We start from the raw sequence: 27,366 nt of genomic DNA on the forward strand, positions 1-27,366 counted from the left end.
AAGTGTTCAAAGGGCAATAAAAGCTAAATAATAAATAAATGCTTACTGTTTTGAGTATAAAATTATTTAGAAAATATGAATGTAGTTTCATGTTACAATTTGAAGCGTTTTAGAAGTATTTTGATTAATCTTGTTGTGAGAAAACTGAAGGTAGCTGGTTGTAGAGAGCAAAAGGCAATAGGAATTAATGTTATGGATTTAACACTGTACTCGTGACACTAAACTTTGTCTTCATATTTGATTAACAGTTTGACCATGTGCATTTGTATCTTGTCTGATAAATGGGCTACCCCCAGTGCGCTTGAGAACTATGATGACACATTTTCTGCTATGAGTTAATTATGAGAACTAGGATTAATAATGAAAATGGAAAGTTTTAGTTTTGTTTAATTTCATTGTGAGCAAATTAGATTTGTATTAATTTCATCATTGTTATATAGTGCTAATTTATTAACCTAATTGCAAGTAGGCAATCAAAACTGGTTGTTTTCTAAAAACATGTTTGCCAGTACTCCAAAGAAAAAAAAATAGAAAAAAAGAAATTGGAGAGTGTTTTAAAAATCCTGAAATGATTTATTTTAAATTACCTGGTTTCAAAGTAATTTCCAAATGGTCATTGTCACACATTGCTGTGATCTTCACATTTCTGCTCATGACTTTTGCTGTCTGTGGCTTGGTGTCAACTTTTCAGGAACCAGGAATCAACATATGATAATGGGTGAAACACTTTCAATGGAAGGCCAATCAGTCTGATGAACATCAGGGCAACTACAGTTTTCATGAGTAATGGAGCCCTTGTCAGTGTTATAATAAAATTCATTTGTGAGAAGCTTTGCTAATACTTTAATACTTGCTGGTAGAGATTGATTCACTATTTACTATGTTAAGAAGCTGTAGAGATTAAAGAATTTCCTGGTCAGTTAAATAGTTGTGATATCTTCATAAGCTTAGTTTTTAACTGATTTACTGGAAGCTGTGAATATTTAGAAACCATAATATTTTGAATATTATTTGTATTTTGAAAATGAGGGTACAAAGTATCATGTAAAGTATTTGCATGCTGACCAAAGCCATTTAAGTGTAATTTCAACTCCTTTATCAACCATGTAATACATTCTTAACAGTTTTATATTATTTCAGGCACAGTATTCTTTCCATATAATTTGCTGCAAACTTAGTACTTGTGTAACTTTATCAATCTGAACAAAATATTACGTAAACAGACTAACTGGACTGGAGTTGCAGAACAACAGTATTGTAACAAATGCATGTGTGCCAATGATTGGAGTACAAGAATAATCTGTGTGTTGAAATTTTTTGTATTTTATACTGAAAAGTGCATTTTTTATGCCACATATATTAATATTTTTATTGCTTATATTGTTTTTGGTGTTACAAAGACAATTGTGGTCAATTGTTAGAAAATGTTTTGTTTATACACAGCCAATTATCTTGTTGTTCCATTATTCTCTTAAATTTTTAGCTTTGCATTTTAATTGACATATGTCAACCATAAATTGATATTGGTTTAGTATATACGATCATAGCTAACATAAAAATTGTAAGCCAGTATTGGCGAAGCATCAATACATTACTTGTGTATTTTGGTTAATATGGTCTTGGTATTGAACACACAATTGTTGGAGGATTTATAATGGTTTGTTTTTAGGTTAATAGGTGCAATCTGATGTCAGTCATCAGAAAACTGTGCCAACATCACCATATTATCATCATTTTAACAGTTTTCTAGCTCTTGGAGAATAATTCTAAATATATATTTAATGTTTTAACTTGTTGACTGCCAAGTATTTTAGCTGCTACAATACAACTCTAATGCTTCTTCATTTTGTAACTTTTTTCGTGATGCCATTTTGGATAGAAAGTGAAACGATTTGTAAGTAGGATAAATGCATGTATGGTGCTGACATCTAGCGTTGAAGTTAGGTATTATTGAGAATGAATTAACTCATCCATGGCACTGTGTTACCGATCGGCTTGAACGAGTTATCTCGCCTACGGCACCGAACAGGTTAAAGCAAAAGTAAGTTTAGGTAAATACTGTTATTGTTTTTCTTAATGAGCAGTAATTTAAACAGTAGCTTAAAACATGTATTCTTACCTTATACAGATATCTGTAATTTACTACAGATACAGATAAACATTGTCATGCTTCAAATTAGTGTCACTTCCATGTTAACACACACACATGAAAGCCTACACACATGTTCAACTCATTACACCCCTTGCACATCTTGAAACTGACATTGGCCACACTTTAATATAAGTTCCAATGACTTGTTCTGTGAATATTTTATTTTAGAAAATCAAATTCTTGGGTAGTATGTTTCCACTCTGTATAATTCTTGTCTCACACTCACGTGGTGCTCTGTCAAATATTTAACAGGTCGGGATGCAACAGTTGCCTTTGATGCTGCAGGACATTCTCAGGAGGCAAAAGATATGATGCAGAACTTTTTAGTAGCCACATACAGTGATGTAAGTCTTTGTTACTTTCTGTGGCTAATAAGAATGGGTTTAATAAGTTCATAAGATTAACAATTTGTGTGAAAAAGTTTCATCTTTGTTATTTGTATGAAATCTAAAGTATTGTGTGTATGTTTTATGAATAATGCAAGATGTGTAGTTAAAGAGTATCACTAACAATATAGTATTAAATAAAAATTTTTGTTTTTAATCATGCATTCTGAAACTCATTGTGAGATTTGCACTAATAATGTGGTATGGCTTTTTCTGGGGATCTAATTTAAATGATATGTGCTCTAATGTGTAATTATTTCTTTGCTATTAATAGTTTCAATTTTATAGTCAAACGTGTTCTCACTTCTAGCCTAGCCAAGATTTAATCCAAGTAACTGACCCAACAAGTCTTTCATCACCATTAATTGACAGTGAGAGAACTTTGGCTTGTTTACTGGGGCTTCATGCTCACAATCAGACTGTTGGGCCACCACTAGAGCTGCATGAAGAGGAGTCCAGGCAATGGTTAGACAGTAAACTTCTATCTGGAGGACTAGAAATTGTCCAACCACCAAATCCCTTTGAAGAAGAAAAAGGAGAAGCAAGGAGTACAAGTTCAAGTGGTGCAACTCCAGGTGAGTGTTGGACTCCTTAAGGATCATGATCGCAAAATGGGCTTCTGACTATGATTGAAACTGTAATAGACTCTTTCACTCAGTGTTAACTTTATGCAAGGGTTGAGTAAACCTCATAATAAAACATGCTTTTACTCATTGCTTTTCCAGTTTATCTTCTCTTTTCATACTTTAGTACTTTATTTAGAGCATATGTATAGCACATTACAGATATTTACAGTTTGATTCATTTCATCAGTTAGTGACAGCAGATGTGGAGTTGCTGCTGCTTTTTATTTTTTATCAGGATACCAAACAACTTGATGTTGAATTAATATAACCATTGTTTTTATTTTGTATAGTATCAGGGAGTACCCCTACAGAAGCAAAACCACTTCCTCGGACTGAACTTGTTCCATCACTTGCAGCAGCATCTCTAAATGGCCAGGTTGGCCCATTTTTGCAATCTTTGGCTGAGGTTCGTGTACAAGATCCTCTTGTTTTATCATTCCTACAAGTAGTAGAAGGTTTCATGAAACAACAAAATTTAGTTCTACATATGGATTTTCCTTCAGAACATCCTGTGGAAGAAGTGGGGAGGTAAAATGTTTTGTTGCTTGGTATTCTATTACAGTATCTTAACACTAACATCTCCATCCAGGGGGTACATACCAAACTCTTGGTGCTAAAAATCATCCATATGAGAAACCTAATTTTATGTGTTACTTTGACCTATCAAGCTGAGAGAAAGATTCTGTATAATGTTGTTGAAAAGTCTTTTCATTGCTGAGTTGTAAGACATTGAACTCTTATAGTAACATCAGTATCAAAAACAACACTAATGGTTAAAACTATATTTGGGAATTGTTGAGCTCTCATTTAACCTGTGAAATGAATGAGTTGAAATTCCCTTGGGAAATCTTCTTAAAATGTTTCTTCAGGATGTGCTTCATGTAAATGCCTAATTATGTTCATTGTTATTGTGTATCAAATTGAGAGCTATGAAAGGTTTCAACAAATCCTTATATTCTTGAGCAATTTCTATTCTGGAGACATTTGTGAGACTTCCATGCTTCTTATATTTCATGGTCAAGAATGTAACATACTGCTTGATTTTTGTATCAGAAAGGGGTATATTCGATCTTCCATGGTATTTGTTTATTAGCTGGTTGTGTATTCTTCCAGGTCTGGTTTTATTGTGTTTATCTTCTTGCCCTTTGTTGAATATTTTAACCATATCTTCTTTAAAATGAGAATTGTATTTTTGCTCATATATCATTACATATCATGCACACTTTGACCAACCATTTGCAAAATACTCTGTTGTGTTTGTAGACAGTACTTTATTTGATTAGAGTCTGATGTTCTGTTTGAGTCTGAAGCATAAGATCATGTGGTATATGTTGCAGTTTATGAGCTTTATCTTCAGGTGAATGAACCATTGTGCTGAACTAGTCCAAAATTGTTTTCTTGATTACATAACTGTTTCTGTATCTTTGACTTATGAAAACTCTGGATCGAAATAACAAGCCTTGGTATCGATGAATTCAACACAGTCATATCAAGCACATAGAGAATTGCAAATGAAACTGCATCTCTCCTTTCTGTAAGTCAAGTTATTTATGTTTTGAAGCCTCTGTGTCACTGATCTTAAAATTTTTCAGCATTCTCTTTATTGACTTCATCTCTTTCAATGTATTTTGGACTCATCTTTAAAATGAGTGATTCAGTTGATTGTGCTTTCTTCTTTCTTTGAGCATAGTATCAAGTTTTGAATGTAAATGCATCCAGTAATTGTTCCAGTATCTTCCTAACATTCATTCTCACCATTGTTGTCTTTTTTGTCATCATCTTTGGCAAAAAGGTCGTAGGAATCCCTGTCATCAAGTTCAATTGCATTGTCATATTCACCATTAACAATATTGAATAGTTAGTTAGTTGCACATTTGGAAAAACAGTACCTTTGATAAAGTTGGAATTGTTTGGGTTTTTCATGTCAATTAATTTATAACTCATTAATAAATACTCTTGTATGGATTTCAGAGTCTATGGAAACAGCCTTGTTGATTTGTCTGATAGTGCTGAAAATATTAAAAGAATAATGAAATTTCTCCAAGTTCTTTAGTGTGTTTCTTCTTTAAGTAAACAAAATTGAAGCTGAATTTCACAAACTGCCATTGCTACACCCTTTTGTGACAGGTCACAGGTCAAAGGCCATGCCATCACATGTGTTGATTTGCATTTAAAATTTCATTGAACTATTATTTTGTGGACTTATGTCAATAATTTTAGAATTATATTTCAGGCTGTATTCTTTTAATATATTTACTTTTAGGTTAAGAAATTAACTCGTATATAATAGTAAAGTTTGAAAGAACACCAATAGTGTCCATTCACCTGTTTGAAAGAACACCAATAGTGAATTACATGGCATTATGTTGAGTGCAGCACTGTTTAAAATTAGATGTTTGTTATGTCAAAATATTAAGTCTATAGTTTCTTACAAATTGGAAACTCAAATTACTGATATTATCAAGCTAGAATATAAAATAAGAACCTTGTATCTTTTTATTTTGATAAGATACAGCTTATATGCTGACTCAATTACAGTGGACATGTTTGCCTCTTTCCACCTCTGTATAATAATTGAAACGCGACTGTGTATCATAAAATACTTGTCCACTAAACACAGCCAAGATAGGGAAGACTAAAGGTCACTTTTGTATTATTGGATACATGGCATGCTCAGGTGGTTAAGGCACTTGACTTGTAATCAGAGGGTCGCAGGTTCAAATCCCCATCATGCCAAACATGCTTGCTCTTTCAGCCGTGGGGGCATTATAATGTGATAGTCAATCCCAATATTTGTTGGTAAAAGAGTAGCCAAATAGGTGGCAGTGGGTGATGATGACTAGCTGCGTTTTCTTTAGTCTTATGTTGCTAAATTAGGTACAGCTAGCACAGATAGCCCTCATGTGGCTTTGTGTAAAATTCAAAACAAACCAAACATAACATGGGTGTATGTGCACATTACGTAATGTTAGTGGCATGATTGGAAGGTCAGTATGATAAAAAATAAGTATATTTGTTTATATATATAGCATTATGAGACTTAAGCTACTTAGACTAAACATTTGTATTTTTGTGTTATAATATGTAGTAATTCTAGCATGAAAAAAACATAATTTATATTTATTTCTTAATATTTTTACAATGTTTATGAGGTTGGTCAAATGACAGACCCCACTTAGTAACATTATAGAAAATAACAAAATATAAAGTCTTACTGGAAACAAATGTTTGACATGTATTTATGAAGGTTTAAAGACTACAAATAATATTTGAGATTTTGGGGGCAAAAAATAGTGTTTTTAATCATAACATGATATCACATTGATTTAGACTAGTAATGAAGCAGACTCTATTGTCACAAATGTAACTATAGTAAAAAATATTTTATTAAAAAAATTTTTGTATACAAAATACTTGTAATCTTTAATAAAAGTTTACCAAATTTTGTGAAGATACATGTGCTTTATCAAAAGGTATAGTGCAAGTACTTGTGCAACTTGTGTAGGTGAACTTGTGTGTATTATATCAAGCCCATAGTGAAAGGGTTAATAGAGCACAATATAATTCAGTAGAAAATATGACATTGTTATCCATATTCACAAATGCCTTATTGGTAAGGTAATCTTTCTAAATATATTTCTCAAGTGAACTTAGGAAAATAGTGCTTTGCCCCATTTTGTGTAACTTCTTTTGCATCACATGATAATATTCAATTTTTTTTGTTATAAAATGAATTGAACAGGCCATTTTTAAACATTGTAATTAAATTGTGCAGCATAGTGAACTGGAGTTGTGAATTTAATTTCATGGAGAACACAGTTTTGATTCCAATATCTAGCATATGCTTTGCAGCATCCACTACTCATGGCAAAAGAAAAAGGTGTGATCATAACTTTTCATTGCAAACAATTTTCATGTAGTACTGCTTGTGCTTTTGTAATGGATGATACTGTTATGTTTTGTTGTTAACCTTTACTGATTCTAATATAATAGACAAATAGTGTGTAAGGGTAACACACTAAAGGTTAAAAGTTAATTTAATTTCCCAGTTGACTTGAAGGAATTGCTTCTGTATGCAAATTTCTAATGCAGTCCTGATTCATATCAGAAAAGTTTATCTAGATATATTTACATCTTTTTCTTTCAGAATCCTCAGTGTTAGTATCATTACTCATTTTATTTGGAGTTGAACTCATGAATCATTATTATTCTCATCATTGGTCATCGTTCTTATTGAAGGTCAATTCAGTGATACAGTTGGCAGACAAATTTTTTATTTGCTGGATGAAGTTTATTTCCCTACAGCGTTTGAGTTTGACTTCAGGTTTCAAATCATCATAAAAACATTGACAGTGAGGACAGTTGGAATATGTATAGTATTTTACTAGTTTAAAATTTGTTTTCACATCTCATATTAAAAGCACATGGTACTTTTTGTTGATTGCTAGGAACTTGAATATCTCAGTTTCATCAGTGGTACTAATTGTGTTTTGTTGGTGGACTGAAATGGTGTCCTATGTTAATTGGCTAAAAGCAGAAAGGTGGATAGTCTGAAAAAAAAACTGACAAAAAACAGTACCTCTGGCTGGCAATGTCAGTGTTAATTGCAAGAAATATATATATAATAAATTGCTTTATATAGTTCCACTGAACTGTGTGATATGTTCATGACATTTGAATGTATTTGCTGCAGTTTTTCTTAAAATACTTATCTCCACATGAAATGAGATGAAGCTTGACCTATATTTAAATGTTTAATATTAATGTACTTATTGAATGGGTGGTGTTTTTAATTGTGTTTTGATAACCACAGTGAACCTATACTTATATAAGATTTGAAGAATGTACAGCATTTGTGATACTAATTTATTCAAGAGGCAAACTATTTAAGATACTAAAAATCAGTTTGAAGAGCAGACTATTGTATCATAAGTCAGTTAGTAGCATAAATGCTACATTCTATTTTAATATATTTATATGAGTTTGTTAAAACTAAGTCAAAACAAAAATAAATTAAACAAAAAACGCTGTGCTAACTGAAAAGATTCCAGGGTACAAGCTATAATGTGGAATTATAAAATGTATTCTAGATTTTGAGATTACTGCTTAAGTAGGACCCACATTGTGGTGGAGATACAAATATAAGAATGTATTAATTAAATATAAATAAATAAAAATTAGAAATTTGACGTGATTAAAAATAATTATTAGAAATTTTATGAATAAAATTAGTTCACATTCCGTTAAATCAATTTTTTTCATTAGAAAAAGAAAATTTGGTTTAAAAAAGTATTTAAGTTATTTTCTAAATGTCTCTTTACCATTTTAGCTTGTTTGTTTTTATAGAAATAACAAGCTACAAACAAATATGTAAATGTGGCTTATATGTTGAAAATAGTGCTACCAGAAATAAATGACCACTGACATTTAACTGAATGAAAAATTTAAGATAATCTTCATTTGTTGAAGAAATTCAAGGAAACAGAAAATCCTTTGAAATGCAGTTAAAATTTTAGAAAAAAACAACTGAGATTCAATTTCATGGAAAAGGTGGAGCTTTTGTCAATCTCGTTAGTTATGTTTTAATTTTGATCAACTCAAGTTAGTGTCTTGGTGTTGCTAATAATATAACACTGAGATAAAGACCTTTATAAATTTCTTAGTTTGTCAGATTTATTTTCAGATTGATTTTGAGTTTTAAATCCTCTCAAGTATTTGATTCAGTGTTTGTAATATTTTAAGATTCTTTTGAATTATATCATTAAAAATAATTACATCATTTATATCTTCTGCTATGTTTACAAATCAACATTATCTAGAATTTTTTTAGTATGCACAATTTTTGTACTTGTCAATTTCGGAGTATTGGTTCTAATTTTCTGTAGTAGTAGACAGTAAGCTATATTCAGCATTTGAAATATTTAATATAACAATTGGAACATTAGTTTTTTTGTTCCCCTATACTTAATTATAGTGACAATTTCTTCTATAAACTTGGGTACAGTGTAATAGTAAAAGAAGTGAAATGTACATACAGTGCAGTGCCTTTTTTTAATGTGACTTTGAAAGACCTCAGCATACATCACTAGAAAATAGTTATTAAAATATTTTTTAAGCAAAACAAATTATTTTGTGATTTTTATCTGCTTCATAAAGTTTAATGCTTTATGTTAGTGGCATAACCCAGCTTAGAATATTTCAGTTTTAATATTTTAAATGTATTAATATATATTATGTAAGTAATATATTATGTAGTAATGTTTGAAATTGAATAAATTTAGAAAATATTTTCTTATTACCTGTACTTTTAGAAATTGTTTGAATTTCTTTTTGACAACATTTATTTTCACAATATAAGTTGAAGACCAGGTTTTCACATGTGATTATACTCGAGCAGGACAAAGTGTATTGAGTATGCAGTTTTGTGTGATATATCATTTTGTTCCTCAAACAATTTGCATATCTTTTATCACATACTCAGACTCATGCTAGCTGTGCTACTGAAACACCTAGGTTTGGGAAATATTACACTCATGCTTGCTAAGCAAGCTTTGTCTTCAGGTTTCAATTCTGAATGTGTGGATAATCTACCAGTGCCACTTGAGAAGGTAATACGAACAGTTCAACAGATCAAGTGGTCTCTGATCAAGGTAAGTTGGATTATTGTTGTAGTATAACAATACACTATATGTGGTATAACAGTGGATAAAAATAAAAAGATTTTTGACAGAAAATTTATAAAATTTCAATATTTACTTCTCACTCCTAGTTTTTGTTTTACTGATTTGAAATATAAATTAATAAAGTGAATGGAGAATTTTTAAAATGATATACACAGAACAGAAGTTTGTAAGTAAAGAGATTTTGTATGTCAATATAATGCCACAATCATACATTTTTGTAACTTGCAAATGGAAGCTACTTGATGAAGAACAAGTTGAGTATACTTCATTGTATATGTAAATCTAGCATGTGGTGCATTTTTTATTGTTTCTTATGATGTAGAGCCCAAGTGTGTTATGTAATTAAATTTGATTGCTATCATACTGTGTTTTTGACAAAAGCATTTACCTTAGTTTTTATGTTACATAAACAAGTGTGTGTGTGTGTGTGTGTGTGTATTATGTGCTGTGAGAGTGGTTTGTAATAGGGATCGCACAGGAATTTGCTCAAAATGCTAATAGAACATTCTGGCAAAAAAAATCTTAAGTTTATTTTTAAAACAGTACTTAAAACTTCTCTTTACAATAATTAAGACTAGCAAAGCATTGATAATAAGGTAAATTCAAGATTGTGGTCAAAATCAAAATTTAACTATTTGTTTGTATTACTCTTTGTCTAGATTTTGGTGCAATCAGTAAGAATGATACACTGTGTGAAGTTCTGTGAATGTCCATAATATATTTAAAAGTTATTTTTTACTGAAAGTGATAATGTGATTATAAAAATTTTATAGATGTGATGTTGTTATGAGTACTTTTGTATTTGACATGTGTTTTATGCACAATAACTAATTACTTTGAAAGGCATTAAATTTTATTTGAAGAGATTTGCAATGATTTTTTTAAACTTGAAAATGTTGCTTTTCTACTGGTAAACTTTTATATGTGCTTAGTGAGGGTTGTGTCTTACTCTAGACATATATTTGCCTATTTCTATGCATTAAAGAAAAGAATGTACAAGATAGAAAAAAAAATTGAGAATTTAAAATTCATAAATAAAAATCTTAAATTAAACAAATCAGATTGGAGATTTTCTGTTGATAGTCTGAAGGTTTGAATTCCTTTTATGACTCCACTTGCAAAATTATTGCAAGTGATGTGCACTGAAGCATGGAATTGCATGGACATTTTTAAAAAAAACTAAGAGCATAGCCTTGAACTTAATTTGGTCTCCTTAATTTTGTTGTACTGTGTAATTTTCTAAGTTCTTCAATATTCACCATAAAAAAAAATCTGTTGGTTTCTTAGCACATTTTATAGTGCATTGATTGGAAATTGCTGTTGCATTGTAGCACTTGAGTTGCTGTTATGCATTGTTACTTGAGTTTGCTGTCCTTATATGGATTTTTGCAATAATATTTAACCAAGTTTTTAACAGTGGATGATTACCATGGTAGATTTTTTTGTACTCGGATGATGTTATTGATAATTTCTTCTGTTTCTTATATAACTGATATTCAGAATGTGTGTGTAGTATTTATTATCACTACGTATAGCACTATTTCTATAACTGTTGGTGTTAAGGTAGCATTTGTAAACGTTGTTGATAATTGGCAACTTGCACCAAAACTACCGTTGTCTATTTTGCATGTATTATTTTTGTCACCTTATTCTGGCAATTACTTGTACACGGAAGGCTACTGAGGAGCTTGCATATATGTTATGTAGAATTAATAGTAAAAGAATACTATTGCATTAATCTGTGTTATATTATTTAAAAAATATATTATTCAATTCTGATGAGATTGGTTTGTTACTGTTTATATTTTGTTACATTATAATGTGATATTGATGGAAGCTTATAATTAAGTTTGATGATAACGTATTTGCCTTCATGATGGTCCTTTGAGAACAACTTTCCACATTGTTTGTTGTAGTTGCATACCATTACATGTATTTTTTCTTTTTGTACATTTGTTATTTATTTTAAATAAGTTTAGTGTGGTAATTGAGTGGAAAAAAAGCTAATGCAGCAGTAAACTGTTGAAAAACATGTAGCATTTAACTGAATACATATGCTCGTATGTAGCTTAAAAATTTACTCTCCATAAATGGACACAAAAAAAACTTAAACAAGATTAGTAAAAATTGTTAATTTGAAATGAGGATCATCAGAAAAAGTATGGAAACAGTTTTAACCAAAATGCAAAGATTATATATTCAAATCAACAACTAGGAACTAAAAAAAACAACAAAAACAAACAAGACTGGAAATAGTACCTGGAAATGGATAAATAATATTCACATGCATGTCCTAAGGGTCCACTTATTATGGGTGTAAAATTTCAGGTTTCAAGGTCTTTCCTCTTGAAACTTTGGCAGCCACACATACACAGACATGCATATCTATATCTCTGGCTGTCTGTGATTTCTATTCATAAAATAAGGGATCTCTTCTTTTCTGTGGGGTTTTTGCTAGCTTGCTTCATTAATCCTATGATGACAACCTACTTGCATTGTACATAAGCATGCACCTCTTGTGAAAGTTCTTTACAGAAAAAGAAATGAGTTTATGAAATAGTTTTAAACTTGACTTGAATGATTCTAATATTGTGTAGTTTTGGAAAAGCGAGGTATTTAATTTTGATTTTTTCTACTAGTTATAATGAAACATTCATTAATTAATGCAGTTATTTGCAATTATACACTGAATAGTTCACATCCAATGTGATTTTCATTTTGAATATTAAAATGCTATTTCTTATCTCATAGTTTGCACATTTCATTTGCATAATCTCTATAATCTTCTAAATGAATATCAAATGTTCTAAAGGTAAATTTTCCAATTTGTCTATTATATCATTAACTCTAGATACTATCATCAACCTACAGTGCAAAGAAATGTTTGAAGTTAAGAAATGAAAATATCTACATACCTTTTGAATTTTTGTGGAATATCTTTGAAACTTCTTTTTGTCATATGCATAATTGCATGTCTCTATCTTTTCAGTTATAATTTATTTTTAATTTTTCTTTAGAATTCTTTGTCTTTTATTCATTGTGCAGGTATTCTAACATGTCCCCATGGCATTCTGTACTTATAATAGGGCAAAGGTCATGTACAAATTTTTTCAGTAATGCTTGCACATGTGAATGATGACATCTTACATAGGTCCACACTCTAAGGGTTTATTTAGTATGTGTTTAAAATTTCAGATTTCTAAGTTATTTTTTTTGTTGGTCACACATTTCTTCTGTGTGTGTGTTTTTTGCTTAATACCTTAAAGATTAACTTGCAAAGGCACATGGATAAATAGTAATACCCAGGTACACACCCACAGGGTCAACACAGTGTGTGTGTGTGTGCAAAATTTTAGGTTTCTAGGTTCTTTCATCTTGGAGCTTTAGCAGTTGCACACAGATAGATGAGTTGACAGTCATACCCTTTTATTATTATAATCTTTTAGGAAAATGTCAAAGTATAAGAAAAATCTTGTAGTTCATATATGTTTTATAATACTGATTAGTTAATGTTGTTTAAATAAATTAATTACTTGTATTATTGCATTATATTTAGACACGCCAAGATTTGAGTGGCTCATATAAAGAAGTATGTGCTCCAGTATTTGAGCGTGCTCATTTTTTGTTCTTTGAACTTCGACCAGCAAACAGTTCAGAAGTTCGTGCATTTTCCAAGCTCAAGGTTCTAAATACAGCCCCGAAATGGAGATCTATTACCCATCGCTTGATTCAAGATCAGAGGCAGAATAAAGGTATCTCATGCTCTTATTGATTTTATTAGAGAAAAAAGTATTTTATGAACATATCAAATAAGCAGTTTTATTTCAACTATATCATAGCTATAGTTAATCATACAATGATAGTTTTAAAGTGATAAAATCCTTATAACCTGAGCACTTTCAAAAAGTGGTTCACTTTGGAAAAGTGCTCAGATTATGGGGGTTATTATCATTTTATATTAAAATGTCTTGAACTTACATATTTTTGTCTGTGAGGAGGTTACCCTGTTATTAGGTATTGGGCAGTCACTAAATAAAAACCTAATAACTGAAAGGTTTTAGAAAGTAGAACTTTTAGGGGTGAAATGGGAATGTGTAGGGAGTTTAGATTTACATTTTTTTACAAATTCATTACCTTTCAGAAAAAAAAAGCATTCAAATATGCATTTAAAACCTTTTCTGTGATAAGTTTTCATGTACTTAGACATGTTATAATATAAAATGGAATATCTGCATTTTTTGGCATTATACCTTTCTTAACCAAGTAACTAGTCATGGTTAATTTTTCAGTTAATGTGTGTTTAATTGAAAGCACTTTGATATTTAAGACTTAAAATTATTTCTTTAAGGTAAACTTTAAAATGCACAGAAAGTTAATTTGTATCCTTTCCTGATATATCTAATGTTGGGTATTATTAAGCTTAAGCTCTATTTGATAAATCAGAAATTGTAAAAAGAGAAATGTGTGCATGTGTGTGTGTCTGTACATATATATTATGGCTAGTTTAAACTACTGAGGTACCTTTTAAGATGGATGCTGTGTACATTAGGTAGATAAATATTTTTCAAAATATAATTTAAATATTTTTAACATCATGCTCCTGTACAGTGTGACTAACATTATAAATTTTTATTTTCATGCTTTCGTGTTTGATTATATTATTCTGTTGAAGATGCTCATTGTAATAACTGCTTCATCAATTTTTCTAGAAAGCTTGTGGCATTTTAACTTTTTTTTTTCTCAGCATTTGTTCTATTAGAGAAGAAAAATGTTTTCTTTGATACAGAAAAACTACAAAATAAGTAAATTACTTTTATATGTTATGATAGAAAAAGAAGTAAAATAGAACTGAATTAAATGTAATTCTTCTTCTTTGTATTGAAACTAAATGTCTAAAGTATTCAAAAAATGAATAGCTTCATTTCTCCTGTTAGTCTGTAACTGTTTTTGTCACTGTCTTATGTCAAAAAGACTTGACGATTCAAATTGAAATATTGTTCTTAGTGTGGGTGTAGTTCAGTGGTGTCAGTGTAAAGGTGTAATTTTATGAAAACTCTATTATTGTTATATATCAGATATGAATAATAAAATCAGTGAAGACCCAAATGAAGTGAAAATGGAAAAAACTGAAAAACGCCAGGAAGATGAAGAAACCAAAAAGGTATTGTTTTAACTTTGGTTGAAAATACATTAATAGTCAATACTGACCAGCATATTTTTAAATTTACAAAAAAAAAGAAGCACACGAAATCTAACTTTTTGTTAGAATGAAATGATGAAAGTGTGGAGTTTGAAGTACAGATATGTAGAGGTAAATCCTTCTATTACCACAGCTCTCAATTAAAATACATGGTTATAAAGTTTTAGAAATTCAGGATTGAAAAGAAGGAAGCAAAGAAATTGGTAGGCAAGGTGTTATGTAATACATCTCACTTTTATAAATGACAGATAAAAAAATAACTATTTTTTCTTACCTTAGGCTGTTGAAACATTGACTAAGACTTCATTAACAGATGAAGTAAAAAATAAATCTGTTTCTGATATGGAAACTTGGGACAAACTTGTTAAAGAAGACCAAGATGTTATAATGAACCAGTTGGTTGATTTTGTTCTTCAGGATGAGATGGTGATTGTGGAATCAATAAGAAAAGCCTTGTACTCTCAAGTATGTATTTTGATCAGATAAAAACATCTGTATGCACTCTTGAGATACAGAGAAGCTGTATTTCATACTCAGATGGACTTTTATTTACATATAAGTTATAATTACATAATTTGTTTTAAATATTAAAAGCAACAATTTTGATTTTCACTTAATAATGGTAATATGTTTTATCATGACTGGAAATTATATGCATTTTAAAGTGTGTGTGTGTCTATATATATATCTGTGAAAAGATGAAAAGAATGAAGGCATGATACTTCACCTGACTGTGGAGTAATTTTATATTAGTGTGTTTAATTGTTTTTTTTCTTACAATAAAGCATTCTAGCTGCGTCTTAACACTATTAGCACAGGCTCAGTCAATCTAACTTACCGTGTGACCTGTTTGTACTTACTAAAAGAGTTTCTAGATATAATACTTCTACCTTTCAATACAGTGTGTATATCTTCACAAAATTTGGCAGTTAACATTATAAGCTTTTAACAGACAAAAGAATAATAATTTTATAGAAGTATTTTTAATAAACTAAAGACTTTCCTGTAAATATATTGAGTGTTTGTTTTGAATAGTCCACATGCATAGTAATTTTAATGTTAAGATTAAAAATACTTTCTCATCTCACAGATCCTCACGTTTCTTTTCCGTAATCCCTGAAACCTCTTAGATACATTCAAACGTTTTTTTCCTAGTAAAACTTCATAACTGAAATGTTATTTTCTCTATCCTGTCTCATAAAAGGATCAGTCAATTTGTCAGATGTTGTAACAACCAAAACAAAAAGTGAAATAAATCTAAATTACTCTTTTTCTTTCTAATTGTAACATGAAACTGCATTTGTTTATCCAAAGTAGCTTTAAGATTGTAACAATAAACATCTATTTATAATTAAATTTTATTGTTTTATTGCTCTTTTGATTGATCTTTATAATCTGTGCTATTATAAGTTTTAAATCACTTAGGGCATGTGCAACTCATGTTATGCCATTGAATTACTTTAAGTAAGTGCTGCTCACCTGTGTTATTTATTTTACTTAATCTAAGCTTAATTAACCTCAATAGAAACCCCCATTTTTTTACATTTTAGTTACTTTTGTAATAATAAATAAAGAATAAAGCATGAAAGACAAGAAATAAAATACTCAATCCTGTTTTCTCTTGCTGTCAGTTGTTGAGGGCATGTAAGCCTAGTATTTTATACTAATGGTAATATTGCATTGAATAATTATTATTTAATTAAATAATGCATCAAAAAACATAAAATGATAAGATGCTAAAAGTAGACAATTTCCTCTAACTTCCATAATTTTTCTAGCTTTCTAAAGTGTGATACAAGAGGTATTACAAATTCATCCAAGCTAGTTAAGTTTCTCACGGGAACCTTGCTTGTACTATGAGCGAAATTGAAGCTTATCTGTTTAGAACATAGTGTTATACAATACATTGTTTGATAGATGAAAACCTTGAGTTTCTATTAGTTGTAGGTAATACATAATTAAAGGTAAGAGAGAGCATTTAAAAAATCCTGAAATAGAGGATGTTACAGCTGGTTATGGAAGGAGAGGTGTGATTCCCTATTCAGTGACTCTGTAGATAAACAAAATTGAAGACTATAAAAATAATGTCTTGTCTGAGCAATGACAGTTTTATAGTGAGTAACTTATGTTTAGCTTTGTACTTTTACAAGAGGTGGGTAGATAAATTGGAGAAGAGGAGATGCATACAGAAAATGTATGTCACACTAAGAGAAATTCTGGAATTGTTTTAATATTGCCTTGTAGAATTAGAAACTTAAAACTTGTATACTATTAAAATATGGATTATTAGCTAAGATTTTATGCTATACTAATTGATGTAACCTAAACAAAAAGTGGCTTAGTAAACTTTTGAATGTAAGACACTAAAACTTTGTCATGTTAAGTAAAGGATGCATGGGGCAAAAGAGTTAGTGATCTTTTTTAATATTTTGGTTGGCAAGTATTTTTGTACTGTTTTTACACTGAAGGTACTGATGATATGAGATGTTGAAGAATAAATTGAATGGTACCATTTGGAAAATAGTAGTTCATCTTCATATCACTGAAGGAAGTCTTGTCTTACTAATTAGTACACTTATGATGTATAGTCCCACATATTGGTGGAATTTGTGCCATATAATTTTAGTACATGTTTTTAAATTTTAGTTAAGTTAAATGTAGTCTTTAACATACTTTGAGTGCAAATGTTGCAGATGTTTTACATGAATTTCCAAGCAAAACATAAATTATTTCCAATATTGAAAATATATCAGTATTTCTTTTCCTGAGTTACTTTAAAAGTGATGTTATATAATGTTTTTTTGTTTCTTTATATAATTTCTGATTATGTAATTATGACTTAATAGGTAAACAGGGCAGAAACTCGACAAAAAGGACTTGAATCAATATTAAATCTGTTAGAAAACGATCACCTTATTCCATCAGTAAAGTATGCATTACTGAATGGTTGGCAAGGTATCATATCAGCTGGAATAATTAAAAGGTATGTTATGAAAGTTTTTTTTTGTCTTGTAATTCACAAAACGTTGTTTTTTACTTTTTATGCACACTGTTACAGCTGTTGGTCTAGACCTTTTGTACACAGTAGTGATTTTGACATACTTGTCTGTATTTTGAAAGACATAGAAGGGAAGAATATTCCTTCTGTATATTTATTAGATTACTTATTCATTTTGTTACCTTCTTTATTATGGTTGTATTCCTAAGTTTTATTTTGGTGTCATTATTTTTTTTTATTAATACAACTGCAAAAGATAAGTTTAAAACATACATTATATAAAAGGTTTGTTTATGTGTGTTTTATTTTAATTTGTTTTATCTTAATGAAACAAAAAGTCAATCAAATATAATTATTGCTTCAAATAAGTGGTGTATTCATACAGTGTTTGGAAAGTTACTGTGCGATTTTGTCTGTTAATAATTATATAACTGCACAGTAACTTTTCGAACACCCTGTATAATTATGAGTGATTTATTATAAAAACATTAGAAATAAATAGTGTGTGTACTCAATGCCTGTACTATTTGCTGCAATGAGTGTCTTTCTTGTAAATATGTGTTCATACAAGTTTGAAAGAAAAAAAACTTTGTTGGTAGTGAAACACAAAGCAAGAGAAATCATTCTTATGTAAACTGATTGATAATTAAACAGTGGCTTGCAGGACTGATCCTTCAAACTGTTTGGGTTACACCACTGTATTGGAGGCCTACCATATCTGTTTTGTTTATTTTCCAAATAGTATTGAAGAGATATGGCTTTATAAGTGTGAAGAAAGTAGTGACTCAAATAATAGATTAAACCTACATTGATTCTTTTTTCACTGAAAGTTCAAGTTTAGTGAGGAAAATAAAATTCACAAATGAATAATAAAGTGGTTTCTGGTTGGCAGTTACCTGTAGTTCAGGGATACTGCTGAACTTAAAAATTATACTTGTCTGATTTTATCAGTTGATTTCAATAATGCACTTATTGAGTTGATTGGTCCTTAAAGGGATGTTAATACAGAAATAAGAGCAGCAAAACAGTGCCAAAATATTAGATGTTTAATGGTGAAAAAAAGGCACTGAAACCTGAGTACACAAGTTTATAGAAGTAAAACCTTTTTTAAAGGCCTGTTTGGGACACTGACACATCACAAAGAATGGTTTGTGTAAAAAAAAACGTTCCATCTTTTTATTGTAACTGCTATTTTCTCTAGTTTTCTTAATAGGGTATTGCTAGTTTTTTATATACACTTTCCAGTAGTAGTAAGTTAAAATTGTTTTTTTTACTTGTTTATGATAACTTTTTGTTTGATAAATTACAATAGCATTGTCAAAGTGACTAATGTTATTTTAAAATCTAAAACACTTTTCAGTGCTGTTTAAACCAATCATTCATCCACTTTTCTTAATGTAAGGAACATTTCCATATAATTTTAGCTTAATTAAAATTTGCCTTCTCTTAAGATGTTTTATAAATTAGTTTTGATTTTTTGAAAAAGTCAGATATAACTTTAGAGCTTTCACTTTCACAATTTTTCTTTAAAAAATTTATAATTTCTACTACATTTACATTTTTATGAGTTAGTTGTTTTCATGGTTTCATTTAGGTATATTTAGAAGAATCCATTTTTTTGTGTTAACTGAAACAATGTATTGAATCTTTAGGAAAGTGACTTTTTTTAACATAACTAATTTCAGATTATGTTTATGCAGATGCATAACTAAAAATAAAATATTTGAAAAGGGTTACAAACACCAGAATTATGCCTCCCTTTAGTGGCTCAGCATTAACTCTTAAACAATGGGAATATTGTAGGTAGAAGCATCAGTTGATGATGGCTGTTGTTTAAGGGGTAAGTCAGAAGACTTGAGGTTTAAAAACTGGGTGGACAGATAGTTCATTTAGTAGCTTTGTGTTTAACAACAAATGAACCATAAATTTTCATTAACAAAATATTGAAAAATATGAAAAGATAAAATGAGGATGGAAAATAATTTTTCAATTTTAATTGTGTGATTTTCATCAGCAGATGTGTGCACTTGTAGGTTTTGCTAATGTGTAACATTGTAAAATAAAAGTTTTATATTTCATACTATTTTCGATTGAGTGCCTTCAACACTGTTCAAAATAGTATTACAGATTTTGGTCACATAAATTGTGAAATAAAAGTAAGGTAGCGTGTTTGTTTAGAATTAGTACCATTATTTGGCTGGATGTAATAAATGTAAAATAACTTTTAAAACTTGATGATAATGATATTTTCCATTTGCTATTTATTTTTCACTTATTTTTAGTGAGTGAATAAAGTATTAATTACTAAATACTGTTAATTACTGTGCCGTATCTTATCAGTCATGTACAGTTTGTAATATGTGATCCTAGTTCTGGTTGTTCATTACATTCTGTACCAGGTGTAGTTAAGTGTAGTTTATTGCAATAGAGAAGGATTATATTAGTATTAACAAAACAGCAACTGACAGCTAAGTTTTTGCTTATAAGTATTATAGAATTTGAGTTTACTTTCCAAGTTATTACTATACCTTTTAAAATTATCTGTTTTATATGTAACAGATTGTGAATTTTGAGCATGTTGAAGGTTTCAGTCCACATACCAAAATAAATCATAATTGAAAGCTTTCTGTTTCACATAATTTGAAGTAATTAACATATAGAGCCAAGAAAATAATGAAAGTAATTACTCTTATAATCAGAATCAATTGTAATGATGATGTTAATTCTATATTCAGTACTAAATTTTCTTGTTATTTGTATGTATAGTTGTGAATTGTGTATTGTTTATTTTATTCTTTATTTGTTCCTACCTTTATAAAACTCTTCTGCAAAATAGCCCATAGGAAAAGCAGCTGAAGTGACATGTTAATCTGTAGACTGGTAGTTCTATATAATAATAAAGATATTTTTTATTAAAATATGCTATTTTTGGCCTTACATGGGCTTCCTTTCAGAAGGAGAAGCTCACATTTTAAGTGTCATTGCTAATAATATTTAATATGAGAGTAGATTGGCTATATTTACAACATGCAAAGTATCTGTTAAAATGCTGCTTAGATCTGTTATCTATGAAATGTCAGTCCTTAGGAAACATAATGCCTTGATTTTTTGTTTTTGTAAATTATAGATTCAAGTTATACTGTATCTATAAGTACATCTTTGTTTTTCTGTAGCCAGTTGACCCCACACTGTCTGGAGAATGTGAACTGCATTCCACCTTATGATCGAGTCATGTTAGAACTTGCTTCAGCAGCTTTGTTATCCCGAGTAACTACCAAGTTTCGATCTTTAGTACTTCAAGCTGAAACACAATGCCTGCAGTCAAGGATATCGAGTCAGCATTCTTCTTGTGGGGCTGTGAGTGGGGCTATAAATAAACATACAAGGAACAAAACTGCACTAAACAGAGAGATAGAAATGGGACTTACTAGTATCTCTCTTGTGAAATCTACTGTTTGGCCCTCTGCACGATTTTTGTTATCAACTCTGTGTATGTTAACTGCAGATCATCATGCTCCAGAGACTGGCCTGCTATTAAATTCTGGAGTCTTAGCTCTCACCCAGACATTATTAAGACTACTGGGTTAGTAGTTGGTAATTTTTTAATCAGTTTTAGTGGGAAATGTCATGTTTCTTGGTCTTGTATATCTTGTTTAAAGTCAGATTATGTCAGAAGACATGCTGTGTGGTTGAGATTTTATGTGTGTAGCTATTGGTATAAGATAGAATTTAAAATTTGTTAAGAAAAAAGTTTTTCTAGGTTTCATAAATTTGAGTTGTTTTTTTAAAATAACTTCTTCCTCTTTATTACTTTTCTAACTATGAATAAGAATAAGATGTATTTTAGGTCCAGATCCAAATGGTGTTCCAGAAGACAAGAACTCTACTTTATGTGCTGTTCTTGAAGAAACTGTGAAACGACCAAAACCACCACCACCACCTATGTCAGGACCAGAATTAGCTTCCATGATGAAAATTGGTACTCGTGTGGTACGGGGAATTGATTGGAAATGGGGAGACCAGGTGTGTCATTATTTACTGTGTTTATTAATACTGGCTAGAAAGTATTTTTCTGTGTCAGTCATTAGTTCTTGTTGCTGTTAAATAGCTTTGGTTATTTTACTGTTTTGGTATTGACATGTTTTATTTAGTTATTTTTTGTTTTTAAAATATCTTGTAGTTATGTTGGTGCACTTGAAATGGGCTTGTCATTAACTATTTATTGTACTCCTATTATATCTAAAAATTATCTTTAAGTGTGTTAGAGAAAAATTTGTCATTAATTTCTGATAAATGCAAATGATGATAATTTTCTGTGTTATGAAGACATGCTTTTCTTAAAACCTTGCAGTTGTACTCCAGCATAACTTGAAATGTGTACTCTGGTTTTATTTGTAGTTACATTGATCTGCATGAGGGGGGAGGGGAACCTTACGTATGCTTTATGTAACTCTAAAAAGTGTTTAAAATTTCTAATTTTTCTACACCGTTCCCAGTATGTAATGATAGGATAACGTTTCATTATTATTTTTTATTTTTTAAGTGTATAATACCATAATTACTTTTATTCTTTCATCACTTGGATTTCTATTTACATTCCTGGAAGGTATTAATTAATAGATGCCTTAAATGTCTGTGAAAAATAGTTTATTTGCCAGTTCAAAATTTCTTTATCTATTTTGAATGTATTTTTCAGTATTTTTGTCAGAATTATGATGAATGTATTGCAATAGAAAATTTTCTGTGATTGAAGTGTGTAAAAGAGTAATTGTTATTTACAAGAATATTTAAAAGTTTAAACATTTTATGTCTTTACTTTATATTTCGAGTTCTTTGTACTAAATATTTTGTGAAACAGGTTCAAAACATTCAAATTATGTGTTTTGAAATTTTCTTTTATAGGATGGTCCAGCTCCTGCAGAAGGTCGTGTAATTGGTGAACTGGGTGAAGATGGTTGGATACGTGTCCAGTGGGACAATGGTTCAACAAATTCATACAGAATGGGTAGAGAGGGAAAATATGACTTAAAGCTTGCTGATCCACCTTCCCAGCCAGAATCTGACACCAGTTCTGATGCTGATGATGAGGAAGGTAAACTATTTTGGAAGTGTTTGTAATATTAATTATTACTTTAATGTAAAAATTATTGTTAGGTAAATAAATTAATGCAGTATTTTCACATGATAATTTTTGTAATTTATTTTAGTAGTTGGAATATAAATGGTGTGAAATTTTTATTTTTTCTCACACATTAATTTAATGATTAAGTCACTCTTTAGTGATATTTACGGTTATAGAAACATAAGCAATACACATACAGGAATAGAAGTCAATGAGTAAAAAGAAAGTAGATGGTGAAGTTGTTAATAGTACACAATATTGATCACAGACAACATAAAAGTAAAATGAATAAGTTGTGCAATTTACTTATGTTTTGTTTGTGAACTCTTTCCTTTATACAAAGTATTACACACATTTTTGTGATTTCATACAGTTTATTGACATAAGATTGTGTAATATCATTCTGACTGTCCTGATAGAAATGAAATATAAACCCTGTAACCTGAATGCTTTTGAAAGGTGGACCTTTCACAAGCGTTTGGGTTATAGGGTTTCTATTTCATTTCTATCAAGAATTCTTAAACCTATGTTTTTGTAACATCATGATTCTTGCTGTTCTATATTACTTTCAACAATTTAGCAAAGTAATTTGGTTGCTTTTTGATTCTTGTAGTTTTTATATAAGCCCACACAAGGTTCCTGTAGTGGTACACAAAAGGGAACCATATTCATCAATGAAAGTAAAAGCAAATGTCATGATGATTTTAATCATCAAACAGATAGTATGTTAGTATGATTTATTCCTTTGTGAAGTATATTTTTAACCCCACTGTAAAATATTTAGCACTGAAAGTATATGAGAGGATTTCAAAGTCATTTTTAGGTGTTATTCTTTATTCTAGATGACACAAAAGTTCACATCTCCAGAGAATATTGATTATTATCCCCACACTGTAGATTCTCATGCTCTATTTGGTGGCTCCCCAGCATCTGTCATTGCTCTACCTCAATCATTTCTATTATTAATAGTACGAGTATCTCATGCCCTATTAAATCTTGCATACAGCTTCTCTGAAATATTCAGCCTTAATGTAATTTTTCATATGGCACGGTTTTGATCAGTGAAAACTATTATTTCTGTGGCATATCAGGTATCCAAAACTGGATCAATGCTGCTATTATCATCAGGCATAGTATGATTCCCATTGCTTTTGTAGGCTTTATATTTACATGAAACTGTCTCTTTGGTTGAATGGGAACCAATTATAGTGTAAATTGTGAATGTGTGACTGTAATTTGATGCTGTTTGTTTTTACAAATTAAAGAGTGTGGCATTCCCTGTGTATTTGCCCTTTATACTTTGTTTTTTCATCACCATTTCTGTAACTGTTCTCAGTGCTGTATGCCACAAACAACTTGAATGTTTTCCAACATAAATGTATTTCTGAGGAAATGAGGCACATAACACAAACGTAAAAGATGTGTAACATGCAAATAAAAAAAATGTGTAGAATATTCGATTAGTAATTGATAATAATACTTTGAGCTAATATTTTTGGAGCTTTGTCTTGAATTGTTGAAGTGCTTATTAATAAAATACTTGTTCATGTTTGTTGAATTGTGTTCTTTTGATTTAAGTGACAGTTGCTCCTGCATCTTCTGGACAGCCACACCAGATGCTTCATCAGTCTTGTTTGCTTTTGCTTCGCACCCTCTCTGTCTCTACTGGACTTCATGGTGACTCGACTCAACAGGAAGCTGTTAATACACTCTCTGGGCTACTCAGGTCCCTTGTTTTAGCTGGTTATAAGCAGATACCAGGTAGTTATAAAGGATGAAAAAATGTCAAGTTGTCTCAGGTTACACATATATTTGAATATTTTAAGTCATTTGAAGGAGTATTTAGTTGTGATATTTATGGTACAGATATTAGTGTTATTACATTTAAAGGTTATATTAATCCTGTCCACCCAGATAATTTTTACTGTGCATGATACTAAATTTTAGTGACTTACATTCAAAACTCTATAAACTACTTTATGTTTGTTATACCAATTAGAATAGGATGAAATATTAGCTACCAACTCGTATATTAATAGTATATGTTTTAAATTCTTAATTCTACAAGACAATATTTAAAAAAACCCTGAATTTTCCCTAGTGTGATGTGTGACATTTTTTTTAGCATGTCGTCATCCTTATTTTATCTACCAACCCTCATAGGTACTAGATTAAACTTAAATTACTTTCAATAAAATCATCGTTGCTCAGATAAACCACATTTATTATAGTTTTCAACTTTGTTTTGTTACAGAGCTATCAATAGAATATCCTACCCCCCTCCTGTCACATCTTCTTTCATATTTGTTTATAGTTCATTCTTACGTTTAATTAAATATTACCTATAATCAATAGAAACTCAAGGTTATTATCTTTCAAATGGTGTGTTGTATGACACTATGTCCTGAATTAACACACCACTTTGGCCTCGAATTCCTGTAGACAGGTGGCCTTTGGGTGGCCCCCCTTGGGTCAATCGGCGGGTCCACTTGGGCTAGAGTCAACCAAGTACCAGTGTTGGAAGTTCTCAACGGGTGTTGTGGACATTGTGCCTGATGCTGGTGTTTGGGTATAGTGCTCACGAAACCCTGGCATTGCTGCATTGTCCTTGCGTGACTTTGTAGTGCGTCCCCTTGTAGGGCTCCATGGTGGGTGGGGTCAGTGGGTACCGAAATTTTTTCCTTTTCCTATGGATCCTCCAATAAATTTAAATAAAATTGTAAAAAAACAGTCAATGGGTAAGCGACCACGTCTAGAATACTCAGAACAGCAATCTTCAACATCAGTAACACACGTACCTCATTTTCTTACATTACATTCTCTTTCGGAAAAACCTTTAGGGCAAATGTCCCCTTTTTTTATTCAAAAGCGACGAGAGGGACTTGCTGGCTCTCCAAAATCAGTAAAGAAACTTCGATCTGGTGACATATTGGTTGAAACATCCACATCCCAACACAGTGAACTCCTCTTGAATTCAAAGGCAATTGGGGATATACCTATTGAGGTTACACCCCATGCTACCTTGAATTCTTCACGAGTTATTGTTGAAAGGGATTTGAAGAACGTTCTCGAGTCAGAGATTCTCGCTGGTTTCTCCACTCAAGGAGTTTCTTCAGTGAGGTGCATCTCCACTCGCAAAGATGGAGTTACACTGCCAACAAATACCCTTGTTTTAACATTTACTTCACCACGTGCACCTGCCACCATCAAGGCAGGTTATCTCATTGCAGGGTTCGCCATACATACCAAACCCTCTTCGATGTTTCCAATGTCAGAGATTCGACCACTCAAAGACATCTTGTCGTGGTTCCCTGACATGTGCTCGTTGTGGAGGCAAGGACCACGATGCCTATGACTGTGACATGAACCCACATTGCTTAAACTGCAATGGTTCTCACTCCTCTTACTTTCATCCTTGCCCAAAATGGTTGGAGGAAAAAGAGGTGCAGCGTTTGAAAACGACACATAACATTAGTTATCCTGAGGCTCGGAAATTGCTGTCCACAACTCCATCTTGGACATATGCTGCTGCACTTCATTCCACAACTACAGTGGGAGTGCAGACACATTTCTCTGTGCCTCCAAGAGAATCGTTTTCAAAACAAATGAAAAGCCTTTTGACCTCCGTGGTTAAAAAGGTTGATGAATCGACTTCCACACCCATCTCTGTTCCTCCCATACCTTCCAACAAACCTCAAGATCCACGTCCTTCAGTTTCAAATACAGGCATTTCTTCTGATACATCTTTTTCTCCCACCACAACAGACAAAACAATTATTCGTTCGCGTCCTCAGTCACTGGATTCCCCTTCCAATAACGAAAACCTGCCCACCCGACCAAGAGCAGGATCCATGGAGGTTGATAGACCTCCTCCGACTAAAGACTAAAGAAAAAAGACGTGGTCGTAAACCGAAGGGTTCTCCAGCCACTTCACCTACCCGTTCTTAAAAATGGCCACCTTGATACAATGGAACTGTCAAGGGTTACGTTCTAATCTGGATGATATCAAAACGCTGATTGCTTCCTTCCATCCTGTTTGTCTTTCTTTACAAGAAATATTTCTCAAAACTGCTGATACTGTCTCCATTCGGCAGTTTTCTCTGTACAGAAATGACAGGTTGTGTGATGGTCGAGTACATGGAGGGGTGGCACTGTTGGATGATCAACACGTACCCACCCTGTCTTTGTCACTCAACACA

The 27,366-nt window shown here is 31.1% G+C and overlaps 1 protein-coding gene across 11 annotated transcripts in view; it reads left to right on the forward strand.

Annotated features, from left to right (window-relative positions):
- HERC2 (E3 ubiquitin-protein ligase HERC2) overlaps nt 1-27,366 on the forward strand; it is a 310,355-nt gene that overhangs the window by 100,050 nt on the left and 182,939 nt on the right. For all 11 annotated transcript variants that reach the window (XR_013030890.1, XM_076512164.1, XM_076512152.1 and 8 more), the window contains 12 exons: nt 2,405-2,496; nt 2,849-3,113; nt 3,455-3,692; nt 9,646-9,814; nt 13,404-13,599; nt 14,923-15,008; nt 15,327-15,512; nt 17,894-18,030; nt 21,219-21,628; nt 21,893-22,068; nt 22,948-23,137; nt 24,746-24,928. Coding sequence is in view for 10 of the 11 variants with exons in the window: in XM_076512164.1 (XP_076368279.1) it covers nt 2,405-2,496; nt 2,849-3,113; nt 3,455-3,692; nt 9,646-9,814; nt 13,404-13,599; nt 14,923-15,008; nt 15,327-15,512; nt 17,894-18,030; nt 21,219-21,628; nt 21,893-22,068; nt 22,948-23,137; nt 24,746-24,928 (2,328 nt within the window). In the remaining variant the exon portion in view is untranslated. The remainder of the gene's footprint in view (nt 1-2,404; nt 2,497-2,848; nt 3,114-3,454; nt 3,693-9,645; nt 9,815-13,403; nt 13,600-14,922; nt 15,009-15,326; nt 15,513-17,893; nt 18,031-21,218; nt 21,629-21,892; nt 22,069-22,947; nt 23,138-24,745; nt 24,929-27,366) is intronic.

The sequence above is a fragment of the Tachypleus tridentatus genome, chromosome 1, assembly GCF_004210375.1.
Source record: "Tachypleus tridentatus isolate NWPU-2018 chromosome 1, ASM421037v1, whole genome shotgun sequence".
In the NCBI taxonomy this organism is placed as follows: Eukaryota; Metazoa; Arthropoda; class Merostomata; order Xiphosura; family Limulidae; genus Tachypleus; species Tachypleus tridentatus.